The sequence below is a fragment of the Corvus moneduloides genome, chromosome 1, assembly GCF_009650955.1.
Source record: "Corvus moneduloides isolate bCorMon1 chromosome 1, bCorMon1.pri, whole genome shotgun sequence".
In the NCBI taxonomy this organism is placed as follows: Eukaryota; Metazoa; Chordata; class Aves; order Passeriformes; family Corvidae; genus Corvus; species Corvus moneduloides.
This window is the reverse complement of record NC_045476.1, coordinates 84,387,805-84,405,129: the sequence shown is the minus strand read 5'-3', so window position 1 is coordinate 84,405,129 and position 17,325 is coordinate 84,387,805. Positions and strand designations below refer to the sequence as shown.

The 17,325-nt window shown below is 37.6% G+C and overlaps 1 protein-coding gene across 7 annotated transcripts in view; it reads right to left on the bottom strand.

Moving 5' to 3' along the window:
• Positions 1-17,325, bottom strand: part of CDH18 (cadherin 18) — a 524,400-nt gene that overhangs the window by 36,169 nt on the left and 470,906 nt on the right. For all 7 annotated transcript variants that reach the window (XM_032117631.1, XM_032117579.1, XM_032117622.1 and 4 more), the window contains one exon: positions 4,000-4,136. In XM_032117631.1, the coding sequence (XP_031973522.1) occupies positions 4,000-4,136 (137 nt within the window). The remainder of the gene's footprint in view (positions 1-3,999; positions 4,137-17,325) is intronic.

The following is a 17,325-nucleotide window of genomic DNA, read 5'->3' as shown; positions in this document are numbered from 1 at the left end:
CATCTCCAGGCTGAACAATCCCAGCCTTTTCAGCCTATCCTCATATGAGAGATACTTCAGTCCCTAAGGATTTCATGCCCCTGCATTGGACTTAGTCCAGTATTTTGTACTGGGGAGCCCAGATCTGGCAGCATTCCTCGTGTGGCCTCACCAGGGCTGTATAGAGGGGAAAGATCACCTCTCTCAGCCTGCTGACCACATGCTTTCCCACACAGTGCAGAATGGCATTGGCCTCCTTTGCCACAAGAGTACATCACTGGCTCATGTTCAGCTTTCATCCACCAGGAGTTCCACATCCTTCTTTCAAAAGCTGCCCGCCTCTCAGTTGGTCCTCCATGTGAACTGGTGCATAGGATTATTCCTCTCCAAGTGCTAGACTTTGCATTTCCTGTTATTAAATCTCTCTTCACAAGATTTCCTGTTCACCCATTTCTTCAGCCTGTTGAGATCCTTCTGGCTGTCAACATGACAGTCTGATGTGTCAGCCATTACTCCAGTTTTGTGTCGTTTGCAAACTGGCTGAGAGTGCACCCTGTTCCACCAACCAGGCCATTAATGAAGAGATTAAAAAGCATTGTATCCTGTATCAACCACGGGGAGTACTTCCCACTGACTGGACTCCAGCTGCACTTTGGGCTGCTGGTTACAGCCCTTTGAACCTGCCTTTTCAGACAATTTTCATTCCACTTCACCCTTCATTTATCTAGACTGCTCTTCTGTGTGTCTTGCTCTTACATTAATCTCTCTCAATCTTCCTTAATTCTTATCATCTAGACAGGTAATTTTGGAATTTTAATCACTTCCTATCATTGAGTGCTATCATTAGAATGAATTCTAATTGACAGATTCTACACTACTCCTTAAAATAGCTCATCCTTAACTTTTTCCACTTCCAAAGGAACAGACTGTATTTTCTGTATTACTATGACTGTATTTCTTTCCTATAAATCAGTCTTTCATCTGTTATAAAACATTGTGCACTTGCTTTGTATTTTCCTATTCTCATTACTCTTGCCAAAGACTTTTCAAAAACATTTACTAGACCCAAGCAAATTCTATCTTCTCCCTCTTTCAAACAGACTTTTGTAAATTTTTTCAAAGAATTCTAAGGAGTCAATTAAATGGTAATAATTCTATGTAAACCGTATTTTACAACATTACTACTACTATTACTACTACTATTCCTTCCCCCTGCCCCAGATTTAGTCTGTAGATTCTTGAACATAAACTACAGTATTATTTTATTATCTTATTCCCTAATACCACAAAGAAGCTTTAGGAAGCACCAGTACTGAAACAATCAAAGTAGATGCTTCTGGACACAAAAATTCCACTCCTCCTCATTGTATGATGCTGTTTAAGAGCAATGAATGTTAAAGAAAGAAAAGGATTGATCATCCATTCTTATAGTAATGGTGTGCTTTAAGAAGTAACAGCATAAACAGGAAAAGCTCACTGATTATTACATCAGCATTATTCTCACAGAGCAAAGTGGTAGGACTTCCTCTGATTTCAGAGAGGACATTTGACCAATGCAGAGTGTATATACCACATATTGAGATGAAAAGTGAAAGTAAATGCCTTGTGAAAGGTTCAGAAAGAATAAGGCTGGAGCGTGAAGATATCATACATTTGGGGGTAGAAATATAATGCTAAGTACCATTTAGGTAAAATAACCCTGGTGGCCAAAAGGATGATAGGTAGAAACTGAATTCTATCACAGGGACATTTAATAACAGGAAATGTAACACAAAGTCAGGAGAGGAAAACACTTCAAGAAACCAGCTGTAACCAATACTTTATACCTGCAGAGCACCTCTTGTTATTGAAGGAGTACAATCTTTAGGGGCCTTGCAGGTTCTGCTGTGTTCTTGGCTAAGCAAATGGTGTCAGAAGCTTCTATGTTTGTCAGATAAATTTGAAGAATCCCACTCCCACAGCTAAATAACTCTTTGGTCATAGCCTTTGACCTATATTTCAGCTTTTGTCTTAGTTCTGCAATACCTTCTGCTTGAACTTGAAATCAAAAGTCATAAAAGACTGTAGGTATGGGATAGATAGCACTCAAAGTAAGAGCTTTGGCCATACACAGCATATGCTCCTTGCTCCACCATAAATTCAATTGTTAAGTTCACAATGGATTTGGAAGAGAGCAACAGTGTTGTAATGGTTGAGGAACTAGACACAAGGAAAGGCTGTCTGTCATTTAGGCTGCCTGTCAGTCTGCCTGTCATCTTCACTACTCTCTTCCTTTTTTCATAACTGAATTGTTTTTCCAACGGAAACTATAGATTTACTTATTTTCCCAACCCCCAGCTTTAACCATAACAAAGACAGTGCAAGGGACAAAAAAATCAGATCTATGTTTCCCTGTAACAAATTGCACCTGAAACAGAAAATTCTAAGCAGTGTCAAAAAAAAAAAAAAAAAAGGAAAAAAGGGTAAAATTTTTATTATTCATTCCATTCTGTTTTAGTTATAAACATAATCCTCCTTCTTCATGCTCTTCTCACCATGATAAATGTACCAGAACTCTTTTGATTATGTGAAACAAATAATGTGTAGAGTGCTATGCTTAAGTTTTATGCTATTGAGATTTCTTTCTGGAAAATAACTACATTTCAATGGATTCCAAAAAAGGACTCATGACTACTCCTTTTTTCAGTGTCTCAATGTAGCTTTTAAGTCTTTTTTTGAATTAACACTATGCACCCGCTTATGATTAGGCTTTAATTATATTTTATTTCATGATGCATTGAAATAGCACATTCTATATGTGAAAACACTGTCAAGCACACAGGAGTGATAGTGTTTACTTTTTCAAAGAGCTAATCATAAAATTATAGATCCTATTATTTACTACAGAAAAGTACTTAGCTCAAAATGTCAATTTAGTTGTGAATGTAGGTACAATAAGAAGAAACAATTTGTTATGTGTATGAAATATGTTCATGCTGTTTGTTTAGTAGTGTGTGCTAGTGATGTAGTGGCAGAACAGATTAAATTTTAACCTAGAGATGAAACAGATGAAAGCAGACCAGGCTCAATGTCAGTGGCACCTGTTAGCAGTAAAACCTGTGTTTTGTCATAAAAAAAGAAACCAAAAAAAAAAAAGGAAAACGAATATACGTAAAAGTATTTCACAGTTTTGATCAAAATCACTGCCACTGAAAGATGGTATCATGAATAGCGCTTAGGAGGACTGGATCTATTGATCCAAGATGGGATTTTTTCTTTCGTCATTTGCTTTGTTGAGTTTTTTAAATTTAAAACTTTGACTGTGGAAAAATAAAGACCCTGTGATAAAAAGGTTAACTGAAAAGTTCTTTACACTGTCCTTGCCTCAAGTAGAAATATTTGTCTCAGACTACTCAGCCAGATGTTTTTTGATCATTGCAGGGCTTATCTGAGGCAATGGAAATTCATCAAAATTAGAGGGCTTTCAAATGCACAGGTAAGTATTTATTGTACCTTTATTCGTCAATTTGCCTATTAAAAGGCCAGAGACATAATCAGAAACTGCAAGGAATCTGTGGATTATAAATTAACATGGCCATAAATTTAGTATCTAATTCATTAAAATAGTAAAATTGATAGTAGATACAAGAAGGAAAGATGAATTTCTTAGACCGTTCTATATAGTCTTAACTTCTAAGACATATGAACTATGAAACTCAAACGGGACAAGCTGTTGATTTTAGGACACTGAATGCTTAGAAATGCTGCTGGGTAAATAGGCAGCCTTCTGCCCCATGCAGAGAAATGTGGCAAATTTACACAGGTGGAATCACATAGGCATGTGGCATTTTGTTTAATTGTTCTGTGGAGTTAAGAGTATTCACACAGACGTGGGAAACTCTCCTTTATCCAGACTAGCTAAAAACCCACTAGTGTTTAAAAGAACATAACATATTAAGGTAGTCTTTCTTAAAATCTGAAAGTGATTATTTTCCTTTCTAATTTTTATTTTTCACACTATGTGCCAAATAAATTATTTACCTATCTCAGAAGCAGCCACTGTGATGTTGTACCAAGGTGTCTCCTCTCTGTCAAAGATCTTGGCAGTCTTAATGGTCCCAGTACTAGCATCAATGGTGAAATACCTATCTTCTTCTGTGTTATGATCAATGAAATATCTATGAAGAAATATAACAATAAATATATATTCATTGTAGTAAATAACAGAAAGCTATATAAGAATATTACTTTCAAGCTTTTAAAATCACAGACATTTTTAAAAACAACCTAAAAAAACTATAATTTGAAGAAACCCAAAGTAACACCGTATTTAATTTCTTTCATAATGTTTTATTTCTTTTCAAACATAACAATATTTCCACTGTGAGTCACAAAGGTATAAATTGCTAACAGGTTGTATTTTGCACAGCAGTATAAAATCCTGTCAAAAGTTAGATACACATGTATTTTGACTAAAAATCATAAAATGGAAAAGCTGAAAAGAAAGCAGATACTAAGATACTATTTTTCTGCTTATTTGCCTGTCACTGCAAACCAGTATGCTCAGACTCAGTTCCTGTTCAGTATGCCTCTCTGACATGAAGCCGATGACATGATGACACATAAGCCATTTGGAACATAACCACTACAGAATATCAGAAATGTCTGGTTCCCAGAGCAGCCATTGACACTGCCCTAGAAGCAGAGCTAAGCATCCCTGCTTTACTCCCTTGGCTTCTGGGAGCTTTGCCCAGCAGGGAAAGTAAAAGCCTTGAAGTGGGTAATGGAAGCAGAGTGAAAGAACACAAAAGAAGAGATTGACAAGATATTTTTTCTCAAAGCTGGAATAATTTACAATGGCTTTTAACAAATGAAGCACTTACAGAACCCTTTCAAGCCTTCTTAACTAACTCAAGAAAAACAAAAAAAGGAAAAATATTATTTTATGTACCATAACTATTTTCATGATAATTTTTCATCCCTGATTTCATTGTGTGAAATTCCATATATATTTAATATATGGAAGGTATATAAATGTCAAAATGAGTTATTTGTCCCATCCAGTTGCTCTTATTTTTACATCACTATAAATGTAATTCCCAGCTAATAAAAAGAGTGGCACACATAAAAGCTACCATGCTCAAAATAATTAAAAATGAGTTTTATTTCCCCCACAATGTACTTATTTATACTAGTTGTGGAAAGGAAAAGCAAACAAGCAAATAGACATTTAATTGAATGATATATGAATGTCATAGATGATATGAAAAAGCAAAAGAAAGAAAGCACTTAGAGGGGAAGGCAGCAATCTGAGTGCGTTACCTTAACTGGTCAAAGAATTGGACACTCAGTGGAAAAGCCAGATAGGATTTGGTGACTTAGGTTCGATCTTCCTTACTGGAGAGAACCTGAACCCACCACTCCCACCTGCAAGAAGTATTTACATCTGCCTTACAATATGCTATCTTGCCTTGTGGAACTCCAGATTTTCTTACCACGCTTCAAGTATTTTCAGCAACTAAAGGACCATAGTTCAGTCACTGGAAATCAAAGCAGCCAAAGGTAGTCTAGAACATCTTTCTTTTTGCCTGTTGTCCATATTTCTTTTCAACATCATGAAGAGTGAAAACCCTGCCATATGACTGTGGGAGTTGTTGGAGAGACAGTAGGCCTCAGTTCCCACACATTTTACGTTTCTCTGGAACAAGAATTTTCCTTGTTGTTTCACATCTAAGCCACAACCTATTGTGTGGTTCATTAATTACCAACAGCTGAGAATACCTCATTCCAAAATCCACCGGATGTACCCAATAATGACACTTTGGATGTACAAGGTGGCAGCTCAAGTTTCTTCAAACAAGTGGACTGACAAGATCTTGATTATGCAGGGGATAGGGCAATTTTTTAAGAGTTTAAGTCAGGAAATTTTTTTTCAGAGGACATAATTCAGTGTATCTGTAACTGAATAAAAAAACCAAAAGAATTGTTGACAGAAAAAGAACAAAAAAGTTAGTTAATTTATAATTGCTGGATCACAGCAATCATTGCAGACACACTTCTGAAAGTTGGTGTGGTTCTCCATGCTCGGTACACTCAGGAGAAGAATTAAAAGAAAACTCCTGATGAGCATTCATCAGTCACTGATCATGGTATGCTGGATGGTGCAGACATCCAAACAAATTTATATTGCTTTGAGGAATATTGGAATCCTCTGTCGAGACATCACAAAAAAGAACAAATATGGACCACACAATTATCCCTTGGCATTATTTTATGTGGCCAAGCTATAATCACCTCTTTAAGACTGTGCCAGTCTCAGTGGAGAACTTGTATCTGCTGTGTCCACAGATAGCATTACCTTTTAGTATTTACAAAAGCTTGGAGACAGAGTAGTATCAACCTCTAAAAATCCATAAAGTTGCCATATTTGCTACAGAGTCATGTTGACATCTGAACTTTGTCCAGAAGATGCATGCTTGAGGTGGTGAAATGCCCCCATGCCTTATACCTCATGCTTGGCAGTGTAGGAAAACTGAGCTAGGAAAAATAGTTGGAATGTTTTGATTATACTATTATTAACACAGAAATAATGAACGTTTGGTTGTGTTGGGCAAGATACATACACAGATACACAAACATCTTTTACATGATAAACCAGAAGGTTAAGAGAGGAAGCATGGAAAGCATAATTGTCCTTCAGTTTTCTTGGAGACATTGTACTGGTAGAGCTTACAATCAGTTATGCTATGATAAAATTTAATTAATTCTGTCCTATTATAGCTTTGTTTTTCTTGACTGTAAGAATATCGTGATGACAACAAGAATTATTTGCTGAAAAAAAGAAATCAAATGGTTTTTCCTGACCTGTTCTTATGGAATATGTACTGCAAATCCAGACCAATTTATAATACAAGAGTCTTGCCCCTGCAAACATTAAATACTCTGGAACCTGTTTGCTTATTATCAACATCAAGCACAGTGACTATTCTGTGAGTCACTACTGCGCTGACCACACAACCACAAAAATAGGGCAATTTATTATTTGTAGACAGTAGCTTAAAAATAGACAGAATTTCATGTTGGGCTTCAATAAGAAAAAAAGAGCTGCTTCTGTGTGTGTGTGACTTATAACAAAACATTACTTTTTCCTCTGAGTAAAGTACAAAAAAATAAATCTGTCCCAAGAATGAAGCTTGCGTAGAAAAACTGATGTTTGATTTTCTGATGAATCGTGATCAGCTAATGATTCATTTTTATAAACATATTGTAAAAAATGGTCTATTTTTTAAAAAAAAGTATGAATACCTTTTCCTAAATCAGTTATTTAAAAGTGTTCCACAGAAGATCAAAACTCTGTTTGAGGAATTTAGGGTTGGATTAATAACTTCAACTGTATTTTCTGCATAATTAATAGAAAAAAGTGATCCTTTGGTAACTTATTGTACTAACACTTTTACTTCCAATGATACCGGAATAATGAAATTTTTTTCTAATTTATCCGCAGTAGCCCTTCCCTTTCATGTGCTAACTTTTGCATACAGTTACAGATATTTTGAAATATTCACAGACTGACAATTATTTTCTTCATCAATGAATAAATAAGAGAGCGGTACTTTCTTAGGCTTTCCCATTATGAAAACATTCAGTTCTCCTCCATTACTCCAGATTCTTCCCTAAAATTGTTTTGTGCATCATATCTAAAGCAGCCATTTGCACTGCTCTGTTTCCCAACCTTCATGAATGTGTCGGTAAAACAAGTTACAGAAGATATTCCCACATAGTAGAAAACCTAGGAATGCTAGTTCTTCTAGTGCTTTAAAAATATTTTGTACAAGAACTCTCTTGGTAGAGCAACTAATTTTTGTCATAGAGGACATTTAGAACAAGTTTCACTGTATTTACAAAATGCTGAACAATTGAGACCTTTATAAATTCTAGTCACTCATTTATCTACATGTTGAGACTACAGACCAGATATATCTGTAAATAGAGAACATTCTAGAGGCAATGGTACTTTACTTAAACTTCCAAATTTACTTCACCTTATTAAAAAAAATTACTTTCCTTTGGATGATAGTGGCAGCAGACACAGTCATTCCCTTCCACTCCTACCCTTCACTCCACATCTACTGGTCTGCTTTTCGATGCTTTTTCTAGATCACAAAAAGATATAGTGCAAGTTTTGAATTTCAAAGAGTAATTTCAAAAGAGATTTTTCTCCTTAACTCGGTTGACGGTTTCTGCTCACTTAGAATGCATTAATTCAAAAATTAATTTACAATATCCACTTGAGATATTTATTTATAGACATTTAGTCATGACAGTGCCATGTGAGTTAGCATACTTATAAGCACTACACATTAAATCAGCATATCTAAGTTGCATGGCACATGTTAATAAAGAGACTTAATAACAAGACATGCCTAGATAAACAGCTCTCCATAAACTGTTTACATTCAAACCAGCAACAGAAACCAATCTGAGAGAAACTTCATTAAAAAGGATCATGAATATAGAAAACTTATTAGTCATACTATCTGAAGTTAATCTAAAGGAAATTAAGTACCAAAACTGAATCCTGCTAGTGCTGAGAAATGCAACATGTGCCACCTTTTTATAAGGCAGTGTCAGTGAATGGAGGGGCATTTCCAGCTTCATCCATATCCTCATCCCTTCTTCCGACCAAAGCAAGCCACTGGCTCCTCTGACTTTGTTCCTCACTTCCTGCCTTTTAGCGAAGCAGTGGGTCAGAGGTGACAGATATTCCCCCCATTTTTACTGAAAACTAAAAGCATTTGCATCAATTAGGAAATAAAGAGAAATATATATGAATGATGGTCCTTGGGCAGAAGGTCACTATAGAATATATAAATCTGCTTTCAGTATTAAACCTGTCAGACTCTAATAATGCAAAGACTGCTTAAAATTGAGAAAATTTTAAAAGGTGCTAAAATAGCTTAGGAATATTAATGATCTCCAAGCCTTTTAGGAGGGCTTCTGAACCTAAAAGGCATAAGCATTTTCAGAATCTCTCTACCTAAATTATTCAGTCTTAATATTAACATCAGTTTATCACGGGATAGACAAATGGCATAGGCTGTTACTCTTCTGGTATGGCTCTCTAGATACTGTGTTTTAAGGAAGAACCTTGAGTTAAAACTTTTATAATAGTTTTGAGATTTTAAGTTGTCTCCTTCTGTTTTTAACCAAATCTTTAACTTTTCATTATATTATTTTTCATTTATTGCCCTATGTGTTAACTACAAAAATGAACTCTTACATATTTCTATCTTGGTTACAAACCTTGTGGAGGGCTGTGAGCCCTTGGCGCAGGAGCCCTCTGCACTCCCTTGGAGAGAGGCCTGAGGCGCAAAAGACTCTCTCCAGATATAAGCAACCATTCTCGAGGTCATGGTGACCAAAAGAGCCACTCCTAACACGCCTTGCCTCTTTATGGTAATAGCCTGTATCCTGTTGCTAGCTGGTTTCTACCCCACCCCCTGCCTTCCCCATATAACCTCTGCTCCGACCCCGGATGAGGGGGAAGTTGTCATCCCTGGCCTTTCCTTCACAGAGGCTGCTGGACAATAAAAGCTGGCTCTGTGGAACTGCCAAATGAGGCTCCTGTCTCTCTATCCCTGAGTTCGCCTTGGGTGATTTCACAAAGAGCTGAATCACAAGAGCTGATATCACTTGTAGCTGAGAAGTTGCTACACTTGCTGAAATCACCTGTGGCTCAGGGAAGTTGCTAAAGCCTCTGGAAAAGCCTTTCCCTGGCAGGACGCTTTCCCTAGGAAGGTCGCAACACACCTGGTTGTCCACCACCGGACCCAAAGGCGATAAAACTTCATACTGATAATAAACTTCCAAAGACAGATTTCAGTCAGATGTGAATTCAAAGATCACAGCACTTCTTTGGACTTTTGTTTTGAGACATAAGCAAATAGCCAGTTCTGAAATAACAAGTGAAACTGGTTACAAAGGATCACTAAAAAAAAGTCCATGGAAAGGGAACAGAATCTTGTCCAACCAATTATACCTTCAAAATACTCATCAGTTAGAAATCAAATGCCTTTATAAGGAAACCTGTTCAGTTAAAGATTTAAGCAAGAAACTTTATACAAAAAAGATAGATTCAAAGTACAGAAATTTTTTATTTCATTTTATGAAATATCTTAGAAAAGGAAGAGTAAGCAACTGCATAGAGTGAGAGGAGGAGGTATACCATGACAAAGAGTAAGAGAACTGACCAGCTGCCAGTCTCTGTGTTTGACCAGCTGGACAACAAGAAGAAATGGTCCATGCTGGGACATAACTCGAGTGGGTACCTTTTATCTTCTCTCTGCCTCCTGACAGCAGCACTCATGAGCCTGGGAACAAGCAGGAAACCCTCGAAGCTAAATGAGGTGGTGGGGTGACATTCTGTTGCTGTGACTGTCTTGCACTACACTACCTCCATTCCAGGGCCAATCTATTTCCCAATAGTTCAAACGAACTCAGCCAGGAGAGAAAAGCAATTGTGAAGTATGAGGCAGAAGTCATGCCAATCAGCAGGTAACCAATTTTCTCCCTGCAGCATGTCTGGTACATTAAGGAGACATTCGATATTCCAGAGCTCCTTGGCAAAAGACTGCTACAAAGAGCTACACCCTTCAACTGTGCTTTTCAGGTGTGAAAATTAAATACATTTGAAGATAGCTTGGAGCAGGTAATCCCTCTGTTTACTGTTCCTTTGCTTTCTTTTCAAACAGACATAGCATAACTTTGAGAAAAATACTGTCCTCTCAGAGCATTTAAAGGAAGTTGATTCAATACGCTGTTCCCACTGAGATATTGCTGGTGCTGGCTGCCAGCTGACATTCATCAGCTGATCAGCAGTACCTTGTTTCTGTACAGGACTCCTGGCTCACCTCTCATACTGAAATCTCAGCTCGGCAGGAGTAGCAGCTTTCCATCTCCTAATCCTGAAGATGAGAGTTGGCAGATCCCAGGAGACATGGGGGAGTTGACAGAAGTGAACCACTGTCTCCCAGAAAAGCCCCTGAGAGGCAGACACTACTGATTTGAGTTTTATGTGGAAGTCAGCTTCCTGCTCCTGTTCTCATTCCCATCCTCTATGATTTGCTAGCACACTGCTCACCTTGAACACAGAACATCTGGAACGCTGTTCATTTGAAGGAAGTAAGCCATTTCTAGACACTCATCATTTCTAGCTGGAAGTTTCTGTCTGCATGTGTTAACCAGTGATCATTTTTCTAGCTAATTCTATCAGTAAATGTAGGCTAAGAACAGGCCACAGCCTTCAAGGCATAATTCAGAATTCAAAGCAAGGTAAAGGTTTGTCTTCTTTTCATGACTTTATGAATTTCTTCAGAGGATTATGACTGTACAAACACATTTCTGTTAAATGTGTTGATGGCAGAAACTATATCTGTCTTATTATATCTAAGTTGCTTGTTATTCAAAGAGATTAACATTCAGATATCAATGCTTATAAGAAATAAAACGCAGTAAGTGTTACATGAGAAACACTTTTATTTTTCCCTACAAGCTAGCTACAGCTACAGATACTTCTGTACAGCTACAGCTACTTTTCTACCTGCCAGCTAAAGAATGGTACTCTACTTACATACTTTTTTTTTCCTCTACCTGTTATAGACTAAATCAAACAAAACCAAGATTGATGGATTTATGCCTATTTATTGGACTTGAATGACCCTATCAAATAACTACAGTCTAGAGGTGTTCAGATATGAAAGCTTATTCTAGAACCATAAAAGAATGTTGATACTTTAGGCATTTGGAAGTCAGTAGAAATGATAGAACCATAAAGATGATGTTCTGGCAGGAAAAATCAGTGCTTCATGATCAAAAAGATGATCTGTCAGTGTTTTCTCTCTCAGCTCTAAGGGAGGGATGGAGGCAGTTCTGGTCGATGTGAGATTCTGACCACTATCCTGAGCTGGATTCTTCATAGTCAGAAGAGCTGTCAGAACATCTTACCAGTTCCTGCTCAATGAGATGGACATTTTTGTTACTGGGAGACACAGGACACATAGTCTGACAAGAATCAAAACTAATTTGACGTCTCAGGGGGCAAAACAGCAACAGACCTCCAATCTCAACACCATAAAGAAAGTTTTTAAAATACTTTCTGCCTGTGAAGTCAGATGGAGAATTAGAGAAGAAATTGAAGAAAAATTCCCATCTCTCTCCAGCCATTCAAAATAGGGTGTTCTTTTTCTGTCTCAATTTACTGACAGTCTTAGAGAGAATACTGGAGGATTTTGGTAGTGTTGTGCTTTGAGGTCTCCTTTGAGGAAGACAGATGTCTGCCTTTGCCTCCACAACCACAGGGCTAGCCGAATCTGGAACATCTCACATGTTCCTCCACGGGCATATGAGTCGCTCTACATGATGGCACTGATCTCAGCAAGCTGCCCTATGTACAGCCAACAAAGAGTTATAGACTCATTTAATCATAGCCAGGATTGTAAGGGACCTTAGATATCATCCAGTTCCAAACTCCCTGACATGGGTAGTCAGACCTTCCACTAGACCAGATTCCTCAGAGCTCCATCCAACCAAGCCTTAAACATTTCCAGGTTATGTGTCATCCACAACTTCTCTGGGAAACCTTTTTCAGTGTCTTACCACCCTCACAGTAGAGAACTTTTTGCTAACATTTAAGCTAAACCAACTCTCTTTCAGTCTGAAGCCATTCCCTCTTGTCCTGTCACTACATGCTCTTGAAAATAATCCGTCTCCATCTTTCTTGTAGGCTCCCTTCAGATACTGGAAAGCTGCAATCAGGTCACCCCAGTCCAACAGTCCACTCATCCAATCCATCTCTTCCCAGTTTAGTGAAAATGATGTTGTGGGGGACTGTGTCAAAGGCTTTATGGAAGTCCAGATAAATGACATCTGTAACCCTTCCCTTGTCCACTGATACAGTCACTCCATCAAGGCCACGAGACTGGTCAGGCAGGACTCGCCCTTAGTGAAGCCATGCTGACTGTGCACAGGATAGCAGGAAACAAACTGATTTTATTCCTCTTATCTAACATTCAAAGGGCAAGTAAGACAAATGAATATAACTAGGTGAAAGGACTCCTGCAGGGGATCAGTCTTATCCCTTCTCCCTGCTGACAGTACGAATGAGTGGCATAGAAACTGAACTGATCTCAGAGAACAGGAAAAAAAAAAGTTAAAAATATAATTCTAATTTTCAGCCCCTCCCTTTGATCCTCTCATGCTGTTGTCTTGTACCTCTCTTCAGTCTGAATCACAAGTTGAGGTTTTATTTAACCTGTAGCAAATTTAAACTACATCAGAAAAAAAGTCTAAAACCTGAATTTTTCACAGTACTTTATGTATTTAAGACTTTGAGAAATAATAATAGGAATACATAAAACTTACTGGGTATGTTCTTTCATCTGCATATGAGCATGCCTCTTAAAATACCATTTACTGAAAATTAAGATTACTTTCTAAAGGTTGATGACAGAAATTATTTACCTTCAGATGACTCTAAAAGAGGACTATCTTTTACAATCAATGCAGCAAAAGTTAAAATAAGTTTCTCTACCTAATGCAGGAATTGAAGAAAAAATTCCTACACCACATTAATTGTTTCAATCATATGCATCTGTAATTCATTAATTTTTCAGTATTCTTTCTGAAAGAAGGAAAGAGAAGTTTTTCAATTTAAATCAAAGTAGGACAAGGGAACTCTATTTATTAGAGCTTTGATATACAAGGTTTGGTGTTGAAAATTAAGTTTTTTACTCATTAGTATATACCTGTATTATAACCATTATGATATATCATCCATTTTAAGGCAACACCATAGGACCATTAGAAAAGTGAGAAGCCAGGATCAGAGCTGAGGTTGTACTTTTATTCTTCACCATCTTAGTGCAAAATTAACAGTCAATTTCTAGGAAAAAATTAATTTAAAAGATTTTAAAATTAATTTTTAACACAAAATTAAAAAAAAATCAAACCCAAACCAAAAACAAAACGTGTTTTTTCTGACTTCTGTTTCCTATAGCTGATCAATCCTTGTGACTAAAATACATTATAGTAAGTTATGTTACAGCCTGATTAAGGTCCAACAAAAAATTTACTTGAACTCCAACGTATTAATATAACAAATCAATCTTCCAAGGACCAAAAAAATACAAAGTTGTTTATAAGCAAGCACTTGTAGACCTTCTGAAAAGGTAAGATACTTATCTTTCTAATTATTTGACACTACTGTCACAAGCAGAGTCCTGATCAGGGCCCCTACCCTGTTCTCCAGAAGTTTTCTGTTAGATACCAGCAAAAGAACAATTCCTCTGAGGAATGCAAACAACCTATGTTAAACATAATAACTGGGTGTAAAAAAATGACTAGAGGGGGAAGAGGTCCTATCACTTGCGCTCAAAACAGTGGTTTACCTTCTGTTTTGCTGAATGACAAAGCAGCACCCAGAGGAGTGATCTGATGTTACAGTATTTCTACAAGTGGATGTCTTATTTCTCAAACACTACTGTTTCAAGAGTATAATGTTAATAAAGGCTTTCAGACCTTCATAGTACATGATCAAACTGGGAAGTTATTCTGGGGGAAGTGGTCTATTCCATGGAACTACATTCATTATTACATCAGAGTTACAGAAGTATCATGATCTTAAAACTAAGTCTTTGCTCTTTTCTGAATCACTGACTTGGAGGTGGCTTGGGAAACAGCTGCAGCATTGTTTCTGAAAAGCATTCCACTGGAAACGGACCAGATGCAGTTGGAAAGCTCCAAGGATCATCCGGAGTATGTGCTGCAGCTTGGTGGCCTTACCACCCAAGAATCACCACCTACAGGAAGATGTCAGGGTTTTAAGAGGTGCTGCTGCAGCCCTGAGGCAGCACTAACAGCCGAGGGCTGCTCTCAATGCACATAAGTGCCTTGCCAATTAAATAAAAGCTGTTTTCACCCCTAATCTCCATGAAAGTCTTCTGTGTATGATTTCAGGAAAAAAAATATAATTTCTAAGTAGATATAGAGAGATTTAAAATGAATCATAGACTAAGAAAAAATTGTAATTAGAGCATTTAATAGTCATCCTTTCTTCCATATTGTGTGGGAAGAGACCTTTCAAGACCCCCCTTGCACATCAGATATTATTATGAGATGTGACTTAACCCTGTCCTTTTCAAGCAACAAAAAATATGAGTATGGAAGCAGAATACTTGACACAAAGCAATGAAAGGGGATTAGTTTCTCATAAATGGCCCAACAAGGCAGTAATACCTGTGAATGAATTACAAATAAGGGTGGTTTCTGTTGATTTAGAAAACAATTCTTAAAGTAAATTTCTAAGTGATTTTCAAACTTTTCAGAAACTCTTTATATTTAAAATTAATACGTGATGAAGTTGTAATTGATGCCATAAAGATTTTTTGCCTTTTCTTTCATACCCCTGTTATACCTTTTTACAACTTCTGTATTCTTAGTGCTTTTCCCCTACATTCTTGGACTTGTTTGTCAAACTAAGAGACTAAACATTTTAGAAGCTTTGTAGCTAGGGATCAGTGTGCCCCAGACCCCAAGGTCCTCTCCAGAACATATTCTGTAAACCAAGATAGAACCATCCAGGGGAAGGTTCCTTGGGGAGGGGGGCTCACTTGTGCCTCTCATTGGGGAATCTTCGATAGATATGCTAATTAGTAAAACCTATAATGTTGTACCCGATCTTTTGGGGCATATTATCGGTGGGGTGCATCTTGATGCATATGACCTGGACGTGTGCACCTAAGGATCCTTAAAATAAATACCAAGGTAAAATCCCTTTTTCCCTTCTAACCATGTTTGACTCTTGATTTTAAGACCAGGAAAAGGCATCATAATATATTTCTTTCTTATGCTTCCTGTTATATCTTGCTTTTCATATTTCATTAGAATAATAATCTTATTCTAAAACAGAGAACTCAAAAAATTTTCTCTGAAAATACATTTCTATCTATTCAAAGAAAAAAAAAAAATATCCATCAGCTTAATAAGAAAAATCCCTTAGAACAGTCCAAACTGCCAATCAGGTAAGTACTGAATAAAAAGACCCCACTGCTATTAGCTACATTAGTTATTACAGAGGTTGCTTTGCAGGGGTTTAAAGGTTAAAACACTAGTACAAGCACTGGCAAAAAGTCAGTGCCCTCTGAAGACTGCTCAGCTCAGGAACAAGATGAAATCACTGTGATGAAATTGCAGTGAGGAAATAAGGACAAAACCCATTTTGTCTCCCTCTACTGAGAGCAATAGCTGTTACTATTTATTTTTGTGTTCAATTCAAGTAACTTCTTAAAAAGATTTCAGCACTGTTAATTACCTTAACTACACTTCCAACGATTATTCTGTATACAAGAATTGTTCCTGCCATCAAAATAAACTGTTACTTAATTGGACAGTGAACAAATCACAGCACTGTATCTCTTTCAGCAGCTGAACAGCAAAGTGATATGGTTTCAACTTTGTGGGCCTAAATGCTTCATCAATCTCATACACATCAGCGAGTGTCCTCATAAAGTGGAAAGGATGCACAAGTGGATTAGGAAAGACTAATAAGCACATCGCTGCTCTGTATCTTGTCCTGTAGCCTCACAGTATTTGGAGATGTATCTGAGCCATTTGGATAAGTGCTATTCTGTAACTCCCCTGCAGCACAGAGATCAGCAGAGCAAGTCCTGTCTGTACCTATCTTCCCTGGAGATTGTGATCTCTGCTTTCTAAGAAAGTTACATTGAATCTTCCTGGTTACATTTTCATTTTCAATGAACTAGGAATTGTGGGGAAACAAAGAAGAGATGTGATCTCATTACCCTCAGACTATCTTTCAGACTCACCAGGATTTCAGACAAACAGTGAAGACATTTCCTGCAAAGCAGCACAGAAGGCCATAAGCGCCCTGTATGGATGCTTCTGAGAAACACAGCTGCCTCTGAGCCGCTCCTTTGCTCATTGCTGTGAGTGGAGTGTGGGGCAAGACCCTGCTTCCAAGTGGAGCAGCAGCTCAGCCCATGCAGTCTGTCCTGCTTCTCAGGTCACACCTCTTCCAACCCATAGTTTCCCAAGCTGTAGACAGATCTCAAAACAATACAAAGCCCTTCTGCATCACATCAGTGTTTCTGTGTGAAGCTGGGGTAAGGGAAAGGGGATTAAAGCTGTCCATTCTCAGACCAACCTTTCTGCTCCCGCAGGAGGAAGGTCAAGGAAAACTTGAGGGTGCACCAACCCAGCCTGGTGCCTGTCTAGAGTCTCACGCAGCAATGTGTTAGCTCAGGCCAGAATCAGCATCTTGATAAAAAGCCCACACCCTCACAAATGACATTT